At 46.8% G+C, this 9727-nt stretch overlaps 3 protein-coding genes across 3 annotated transcripts in view; 2 read left to right on the top strand and 1 right to left on the bottom strand.

Annotated features, from left to right (window-relative positions):
- ACOT11 (acyl-CoA thioesterase 11) overlaps nucleotides 1–1040 on the top strand; it is a 9466-nt gene extending 8426 nt beyond the window's left edge. Inside the window, exon 13 of the mRNA XM_010281981.1 lies at nucleotides 954–1040. Within this exon, the coding sequence (XP_010280283.1) occupies nucleotides 954–1040 (87 nt within the window). The remainder of the gene's footprint in view (nucleotides 1–953) is intronic.
- A 181-nt stretch (nucleotides 1041–1221) lies between these two features.
- Nucleotides 1222–2159, top strand: TMEM205 (transmembrane protein 205). The gene is made up of 3 exons (XM_010281982.1): nucleotides 1222–1360; nucleotides 1461–1624; nucleotides 1860–2159. The coding sequence occupies exons 1-3, from the start codon at nucleotides 1222–1224 to the stop codon at nucleotides 2157–2159; spliced, it is 603 nt and encodes a 200-aa protein (XP_010280284.1).
- A 1133-nt stretch (nucleotides 2160–3292) lies between these two features.
- TTC4 (tetratricopeptide repeat domain 4) lies at nucleotides 3293–9654 on the bottom strand (the record flags this gene model as incomplete). Its single annotated transcript, XM_010281983.1, has 8 exons — nucleotides 3293–3392; nucleotides 4328–4410; nucleotides 5485–5566; nucleotides 6757–6971; nucleotides 7846–7932; nucleotides 8222–8346; nucleotides 9157–9234; nucleotides 9465–9654. Coding segments are annotated over 8 exons (960 nt in total), but the record flags the coding sequence as incomplete, so codon positions are not given.
- Nucleotides 9655–9727: the final 73 nt, after the last annotated feature.

Here is a 9727-nt window from a genome sequence, read left to right on the forward strand (position 1 = left end):
AAAAAAAAATCCCTGCAGGGTGTTACCTACCCCCTGCTCTGAACAACCCGCCCGGCCGCAGCTTCTCTGCACGAAAGCACCCAGCACCTCTCGGCTGCTCATTCCGGCACGGAGACAAACGACTTGGAAAGGCAGAGGTGGGACCCCGAGAGCCGCAGGGCTCTGTGCCGGCTGCCTGCAGCGCCCGTCGCTGCCTTCCTGCGCAGCGCGATGCAGGGGACAAAGCCCCACCAAAGGACCACGAGCCATCCCCAGCTCCCGGCTGGAGGATGGAGCAGCGAAGCATCCCAGGAACGCCAAGAAGCTTTTGGCAAAGAGAAGACCGTGAAGATTTCTGGGGATTTACAGGCCAGCACTCCAGCTGGGATCTGAGTGCCTTCTCCAGTACATGATGCTACCATCACGAGAAGGTTTCAAGGACCTGATTTTATAGACGCCTAAATAAATACATTGGAATTGATATAGCAAAACACAGCGTATATTTATCTATTTTGCAGAGGGAGTGGGATGTAATTAGATGGCAGCGTGTCCCTCAAGGCCATCGCCCGCTGTAATTCACGCCCTGAGGCGGCTGGCCGAGGGGAGGAGGAGGAATAAAGCAGGCAGTAGAATTGATGGGCTGCTCCCAGCAGCTTTGTTTTAATTAATTTCCAAAGTGCTCCTTGTAGCAGAGCAGGCAGGTCCTTCAAAGCCTCCTTTCCCCCGCCGCTGCCCATGCTCTCATGCCTGCGCCAGCACGGGGTCCGGGGCAGCGGGGTGAGCCCGGGAGCCAGCCCTGCTTCTTCAAGGCCCCGGGCTTTTTGGTTGAAGTGTGAAGAAGCCGTTGCTGTTTTTAAACAGGAGGACTTCTCTCTGGCCAAGAGGCCTCTGATGGTCACAGTGTGGGCAGGCGTATTTGTCAGGGCTTTTCCTTTTCCCCTTTTTATTGACTTTCTGCTCGTTCCTGCTGGCAGGGGTCAGCTGGGGCTTTGGCTGGACTTTGCCAAAAGTCCACCCACAACAGCGGGTTACCAGGTGCTGACGCAGGGCCCTGCCCCTAAGACACAAGGGGTTTGAGAACTGGCTTTGCAGCCCGGTCGGGCGTGCGGTGGTGGGGCTGGGAAGGGGCTGTGCCAGCTCCAAAGCTCTTCCCGAAGAGGCTTGTAAAGCTAAACTGCATTTGCGCTGCATCCAGCAAGGTGACAGCGGTAACAGCAGCTCAGTGCCGAATTTGGGAGCGGCATGGCTGACGTGAAGGGACCCATCCCCGGCCAGGACACCATGCCGACCAACACAGAGCCCTCCACCACCATCAAACTGCTGCACCTGGTTTTCCTCTCCACCTCCTGGGGAATGCAGATCTGGGTGACCTTCGTGGCGGGTAGGTTGCGGTCGGCGCACCCCACCACGGCTCTCTGCCCGGGGGGAGGCCCAGGGGAGGGGACTTTGCCCCAGGACCTACCCGCTCTCCCCCCTTGCAGGGCTTGTGATGGGCAGCCGCCTTCCCCACCACACCTACGGCTTAATCCAGCGCGAGCTCTTCCCCTACTACTTCCACATCGGCTCCGCATGTGCCTTCCTCAACCTGACTCTATTTGCCATGTACCACCCCAGCGAGCTGCTCAGCGATGAACAAACTACCCAGGTAGGCTCCCGCTTTAAAAGGTGAGCTGGCCATAGCCCAAATTCCTTCCTCAGCGGGGTCCTGCCCCGCTCTGCTCCGCTGAGGCTGGCTTCCAAACGATGACGAGGTCCACACGTGGCTCCGGTTAAAAGAAACCAGCCAGATTGCAGCAAGCCTTCTGTGTAAGAGGGGCTGGGGGAGAAATTTAACCCACTGCGTGTGCGAGACAGTCACGGTGGGTGTTGCTCCCCTGCAGATCATCGTCTTCTTTGTTTGCGTCGCCGCTTCCGTGCTGAACACGCAGTGGTTCGGGCAGGTCACCTCTGACATCATGGCAGACATGCATCTCATCGAACGCAGCCACGGCCTCGGGCAGGGGGTCGGGCTGTTTGCCAGCAGGTCCTGCAGGCAGCTGCGTGCCTCCAACCCCAGCTACGGGCAGCTCTCCGGCCAGCTCACCCTCTACCGCGCGCTGTCCTCCCTCTGCAACCTCTGCTGCATCGCCTGCAACGGCTTGAGCTTGTACTACCTCGCTGCCCATCTCTCTGCCCTGTGAGAGCCGGGCACCGCGGGCCGAGGGCTGGCTGGCCAGAACCAAGGATCTGGGAAAAGGGAGAGACATCCTTGTTGTAAAGCAACCCTAAGCTTTGGAGATTAAATCGCAGCATCCTCAGATGGAGTTGCTTTTAGCTGTATTTGTGCATGGTGCAGAAATTTAGGAATAGCAAAAGGAAATGCTTTCTTTACAGCTGTCTGAATCCAGCTCTGGAGTGGAGATAAATCCTCCATGATCTAAGCAGAAGTGTTTATGGCTGAACAGCTTTCTAATGCCCCGTGCACTAGGTGTGTCTAAAACTGCATTGTATTTCTGCAATCACTGGGAGATTGCAGAAGAGAAAGAAAGGGGAGATTTAGAATGACTTTTAATTAAATGCTGAAAGCTAATACAGAAGTGCAGAAGACGCTGTGTATTGGCTTTCCCAGTTAGTGTAATGTATAAGGTTGTTATGTTTGGGTTCAGAATTACTGTTTGTCATTCTCTCGTAGTATTTCATGAGGTGAGAAAAATTATGTTCTCGTTTATTAGGCAGAAGTCAGTCTACTTAAAACAGACATGTTTTATTTCCAGGTTATATAGGACTATCAGTAAGGCACCAAAAGGGTCAGTAAAACACACCGCTCCAAACCAAGAGCTCTGCTGTACCCTGGCCAGCTGCAGAGCCAAGTGGTGAAAAAACAGCAGCTGCTAATCCCAGGCAGGAATCTGACTGCATCCATCCTGCTGCAACAGGCAGGTATCTCCCCAGACCACGGCTGTTAAACCCCAGCAAACACAGCCCACCTCCAAGGAAATCAGTGATTTTTCACAGGTAAGCAAGAACATTCCCAGCTGCTGTGGCTTCAGCTGCAACCAGTGTTTGGCACCGCTTCAGGTTTATTTCAAAACCACATGCAGCCTATCATATGGGAGGCCTTCTGCCAGCTGGATTTCTTTTTAAACAAATAATCTCCTCTTGTAAGCCCTTCATTCTCCTGTGCGGCTTTACGGGGAGTTTCCCTGTGTGCCAAGATTATTTTTCCCCCTGAATTGTGCAAGGTATTTTTGTTCAAGCAGAAGTTTGCAGTCTGTAGCTAGGATAACAACCAGCAGCCTCTGGCACAGCATTCCTCTCGTTTCATTCTTGCTCATTATAGTCGATGCACCTTCTTGCCAGAGAAGTACTTCTTAGAGAAAGGAGAACGCTTTACAAATGCCAAAACTGCTGGAGTCCCAGCCTTTACAAAATACCTGCAAAGATTAAAAGGAGTCCTTTAGCTTCCTTGCAGCTGGCCAAGTGTCACGCAAAGCAAGTGACTTCTGCCCAGCTCAATAAAGACTGACCTCCCCAAGGCCAATGACAAGCTCTTTTGCTGATGAGCAGGAGCCTTTTGTAGCGGGGGCTACACAGATCTGACGAGTGTTTTATGAATCAACTCTTCTCCCAACAGCTACTTCTAATTAAAGCAGCTGTTATTCTCCCTCTGGAAGGAGGTTTCTTTTGCAACTGCCCTTTACAGCCTGAAATCTGAGGGTTTATGCACACTGCTGAGTTTTATGGAGCGATGGTTCAGACACAGCCTGCAGCAGTGGACCTAGAGCTCCGCTCCCACTGTGACAGACCAACCCACGAGCGCTGTGCAGCAGGTTTTCTCCAGCTAGCTACAAGATGGTGCAAGTTAACAGCACAGGCTTTACAATAACTTTTTGGCTTCACAAACAGCAAATTCTTCTCTCTAAATAACTGCACAACACTTTAAAGTCAGTTTCAGAGTGAAACTGTGCTGCACGCTGTGCTGGGGGCTGCTCACGCAGCATTATTAACAGTGAGAGCATTGTTAACCTTCAACACGCTCTCTTTATATACTGCTGCTGCCTTTTTTTTTTTTAAAGTAGCACTGTGTAAATGGGAACTGAAACAGCCCTTTTGTGCTGCTGCTTGTGTGTAGCTGAACTCCCCTTCTCATCTCCATCCAGTCCCAGAAAGAGCTGTTAATTTTTTTGGGGAAAAAAAATATGTAAGCCACTAAAGCCAGGCACAAAATCCATCTTCAACTAGATCAGGCTGCTCAGAGCCCCAATCCTTCAAGAGTTCGGACTATTAAATTGGAGAACAAGCTGCACTTAAAGCCCAAAGCTCATACTTTTTTTATCTTGGTGCTTTCCCTGGACATGGACAGCCTCACCTTTGGTGCTGCAGCATTTGTAGCAATGTGTGTTCTGGGTTCAGCTCGTACATTTCTGCTCTTTCTTCATCTTCAAAATAGAGCTGAAATTTTGGAGAGTTATTAAATACCTAAGGTATACAAAGGCAAATTGCTAAGCCGTTGAAAGTCCAGTAACAGCACCACCACGCATCTACTAGAGGTTTATCAAACTTCCGTAGCTCGAACCGACGGCGTCAAAAGCCAACTTGAGCAGTGCAGAAACCGTTTTGTGTAAATTCCAAGTCTTCCCTGTATAAACCAGCTTAGCTTCTTACGGCAGTGGCAGCAGGAAGGCAAAATACACTGGCTGTTCCTGTGCTTTACAGAGAAGCAATCCAAACCTATGGGCTGCTTTTTATCAAGTGAAATGCAGCAACGGTAGGAGCTAAATTGAGCAGGTTTAAAGATACTTGAACAAAATAGAGTAGATTTAAGAGATTTGAATCCAGCGACTGTGCCTTAGACTGTACATATACACAGAGCTATAATCCAAGTTTTTAGTATGGTAAGTGCACAGCCACTGTCTTTTTGGACATGTCTGCTCACTGCAACAAGGGTTGTGCTGTTGCCTGGTGCACGTAACACTGAAGTGGAAAACGAAAAATAAACATCTGTATCCTTCTACGTACAATTTCTGAAAAATTCTCAAAACTTGCTGCAACCACAACCAACTCGCATCCCAGCTTTGCTACTGCCTTGATGGGAGTAAGCGTTTAAGTACCTCCAGTTAGTTCTGAAAATAACTTATATTTTCTCATTTGTATTGAGCAACTTCATAACAACACAGTTAAAAAAACAGGCAGCCTACCAGTTTGATGGTCTAAATGTTAATTATCGTTACAAAGATGGGAATCTAAGCAATATCTATAAATACCTTCTATCAATCACAACGTAAGTGGAAGACAAAAGAACTTTCATTTTCGTTAATGAATTCTGTGCCCATGTCAGCACATCTAGAAAATGTTTGAGTTTATAAGTGAATGTAGCTCTCCAAATCCTTTTATCACATCCATGTATGGTAAACAGGTAACGATGTCATTGCTTTCATACACTCAAAGCGGCTCATTCTCACTCCAGAAAAAAAAACAACCCCCAACACAACAATCCTGAAATAGAAGGAAAGTCAAACTTCTCACCTCAAGATTGCTGGGAAGGTATTTTCTTTCTAAATCCCAAGGAGGTAACTCAGCAAACATCACCATTAAATGATCAATAAACCTAAAAGCCAAAATACACTTGGTTAGCTTAGATGAAGTGCTCAGCTTCAATAATTTGTAGCTGCATTTGAACGATGGTAAAAATACATTAGCAAATTCGACAATAGACTTGAAAGTGAGTTCAGATCACTAATAGTTTCTTCCCTTCAAACTCACTGCTTTCCCAGTGAGACCGAGGCTGTGTTGTAACTCATGCTATTGGTTTCACACTTGAGCAGTATAACAGCAAATTATTTTTAACTTTTTATTTTCACACTGAAAAAGATGTCAAAACAAACACTCTGCGTTTTGTCTAAAATTGATTTTCCTTCTACATGGTCCCACCAGCACCACGCTTCATCAGATCAGAGTGCTCAGAATATGCTTGTGTGTCTGAGGCTTATTTTGGTACTTGAGGAGTGCTGGTGGCCAATTTGTCCTAAGAACCCATTTCCACTTCCTTTGGTCATGAAAAGGTGTAGTGAACACTACTATATGAAAACTACAACTTTATTAATCTGCTTGCACTATAATTTTAAGTCCTAAACTTATCAGTAGATCTGAGGAATATACATCTCCCCACAAAGAAAAGTTACGAATTCCAAGCTTGTTTAACATTTCAGTTTTCGATCTTGCAGTTAACATCAAGAAAAATGGAATTCCCACCTTGCCAGTCACTTGCTTATAGTCTGAAAGGTCTGCAGCACTTCAGTCAGGCTTGCTGTAAGCCCTAAGGAAAACTATGGGGTCACTGGTGCTAAAGAGAGGTCCCTTTTGGAAGCTTTTTATAATTTTTAAGTTTAATCCTCTTCCTGAGACCCCATATTTGGAGGGCTTCGAAACAGCACCTTACTGAACCTCTAAAATCCATGCATACAGATGGGTTACTGGTATTACTGGCCACTGGTCTAAGCTTGCACAAGCCCCCTTAATCACACATCATAGATATGATGTGTTTCCCTGCACTATAAATGTACGTGACGTCAAGATTTTGGCCCTCATATTTTAATGGGGGCATTCAAAATCATGGAATAATTCAGGTTGGAAAGAACCTCAAGGTCATCTAGTGCAACCTCCTGCTCAAAAGCAGGGTCAGCTATGAGGTTAGAAATGTGGAGCTACTTCATTAACATAGCAGTGTTTCACTTGCTGCCTGTTCTCATCAACTCAAACATCTCCTTTTTGCAAGAACGCTGCTGACAGTGCATTTACCTGGAGTTCTCATGAAAAGCTGCAATGAAGTCTGTTTGCTCGTGCTCAGGGTACAGAAAAAGGACAGGCCAGTTTAGGTTGCCATCAGCATCTAAGTGTACCTTGGCGCCAGTGGCATTGTCAGTGTGGAACCCATCTAAGGATATCTCAGCCAGGCCATCTGATATTTCCTCCTCTTCATTTGAAGGCTCAAGAACCAGCTTGATATTTCTTTCCTAGAGAGGAGGAAGGAAAAAAAAAACCCCAAAACAAAAAAAGCCCAAACAGGTATGGTGGGGAGAATAAGAGCAAAAAATTAGCAGTCAGTGAAAGGACAAATTGTGTCATTCCTATGAATGAGTCACCTCTTAAACATGCCATCAAAAGCCTTCCTACAGTATCAGACTCAGGTGACAAGGCTTCACAGTAGAATCCAGAACCTCACCCAGACTCCTCATAAAACAGATGAGGAGAGGTGGGAATCCAGAGGAGCCCACATGCTGACAGAAGAGCCTGAGAAAACGTGGGGAAAGGGATGCATCTGAAGTCCTGTTCTTTGGCACCTAGCAGGCGTAACTTCAGGGTGCAACCACATGCACCAGCTCCCGAAAACATCCACTCTTGCAGGGAGCTGAAGAAAGCTCATTCTTTTCTTTAGACAGACAACTGTCGAAGAGGAGATCAGATTTTATGTAACAGACCAAAATATTTTAACATAGTATAAACATTTGCTGAGGAAGGAGAGGATCCGGGATTGATTCTCTCCCTCCTGGATGGTTATCTTCTATTCTTCCATTGAAGTAATGCCCATCAATAGCAAAGAAAGCAACGTTAATTGGGCCAGTGTGATGCTACAGCCCAGCAGCCAGAGCAGTCTCTTGGATGCTTGATCTACCTCCTAACACCGGCTTTCTATTTCGCATTAGCTGTTGCCTGAAATACGGAAACCTGGGAGCTGGGGCCAGTGCCACACAGATAAGGAGAATCTTTTTTTAGTTAAAACTAACTCAGTTTTTGGCTCTACCCCTCAAAAGCCTGCATGTGTGAAGAACCTCTTGGAAAAAAACTAGAGAACTCTTAAAACAAAACCAAACCCCCTCACTGACCCACCTTTATTGCTGCAAGCAAATTTTCCTTTTGATGCTGCTCTTTCTTCTCCATCACCTTTGCTTTCCTTGCATCCCGCTCTTCAGCTCGCTACATGTAAGAAAAGGTTGCACCACGGTCACACACAGCAAGTCAATGCCCATCACTGTTCTACCCTGTCAATGAGTGGAGAAACCAGTTCAGATCTCCGGAAGGGTCCCCTCCAGCTCTTTCCCCTACACATCTCAACAACATGCACTACGCGGAACCACCACTCAGTTCTGTTTGGGGAATTACACAGAAACCTGTATGGAGCACTCTTCAACCAAGGGTCCCAAAGTGCTTCTTGACACAAAGCAGATGACAAGCATTGTAGACGCTAGACTGCCTTAATACTTACCTTTAATTTGTCAGCTTTAGCTCTCATTTCCACAAGCTTTTTCTCTTTTGAATCTATTCGCAAGCCCTCCTCACACCATGCTATTGCTTCAGAGAAATTCTTTAGCTCCATGTGACAGAGAGCTCCTGGAAGGATTCAGATTTTAAGTTTCTAGTATTGGAGTTAGTATACAACTACTACACAAAGTGCTGGTTACAAAGACAGCATTAGCCCAAGTGCCTTCACGAGGCATAAACAGTAGCACATGCTATTGTCCTGCAGGGTCATGTTCAGTCAGGGGCTTCCAGCAGGTCAGCTGAGAAGAAAATCTAAAATATTTCAGCAGTTCTTGTATCATTTGCTCATCTAGTCACAGAAATCAGCAGAAAGATGACAGAAGTGTCTGTTACAAGAAAAATTTTATCACTATAATTAACATATCAGTATTTGTCTCATAAGAAAAATAAAGTGGCCATTTCCACAGAGTGAAAAATGCTGGCGGGGGCGAAAACAAACTCCAAAAACTGGTATTGTGGAAAACTGCAAAAGTTATGCTGTACTGTACAGAAACAGGTCCAATGCCTCTTGACAGATATAGCAGCTGAAGAGCAAAAAGCAAAAAGATAGCGTTTTGACTGAAAATCCAAAGCAAAACCCAGATCTCTGTTTTTGGGGAGAAAAAGCAATAACAGAACACGAGATCTGGGGTACAGTAACTGCTTTAATTTTCTGAAATGAATGCTGTCCTGAATCAAAGTATGAATGCATGTTCACAGTAATTTAAGGTTTATAAACACTGTCATATAACACACAGAAACATGCAGCTAAACAAAGCAACATCCAACAACGGTCTGTTCCAGGGCTTATAACAATACTAAGTAAAACTAACGTGCAAAGCTGTTTTGAAACAATGTTCCTTATGCTCCATGCGGTAACACGTGATCTTGAACTCTTACCTCTTATTATTGCTTTGAGATGGGTGGGCTTTAGCTTTTTCGCTTGGATGGCATCATTAAGAGCAGACCGGTAGTTACCTATAAAGCAAGCAACACTGCTCAGAACCTTTCAATTATATTTAAAAATCCAACCAGCCTCGAAGGTGACAAAATAGCTTATGCAGAGACTCTGTAACTCGCTGTTTCTACAGTCGCTGTGAGGTGAGTGTTGGGAGAAAGAGCAAACTGAGAACAAGAACTGACAGGACAGGAATCCATCAGAGGGGTAGGAGTCCCCTTCCCAGACCCGTCCGGGGGTGTCTCCTCACCCAGATAAAACTGGGCGGCCCCTCGGTTTGCGTGCAGCACGGCCTTCAGCTCTGGGTCCTCGCATTTCTTTCTCAGCCCCTCGGTGTAGGCGATGACAGCTCTGTTGTAGTCCCTCTCCCTGAAGTACTCGTTCCCTTCGTTTTTGTACATCCTGGCCAGCTCTGCAGGGGAAGGAAGGGGGGACAGGGCCTGAGCGGGGGGCGCAGCTCCCCAGCGCCCCACGGCCTCTCTCCCGGGGCCGGAGGGGCAGACCGGCAGACAC

Source organism: Phaethon lepturus, unplaced genomic scaffold, assembly GCF_000687285.1.
Source record: "Phaethon lepturus isolate BGI_N335 unplaced genomic scaffold, ASM68728v1 scaffold22522, whole genome shotgun sequence".
In the NCBI taxonomy this organism is placed as follows: domain Eukaryota; kingdom Metazoa; phylum Chordata; class Aves; order Phaethontiformes; family Phaethontidae; genus Phaethon; species Phaethon lepturus.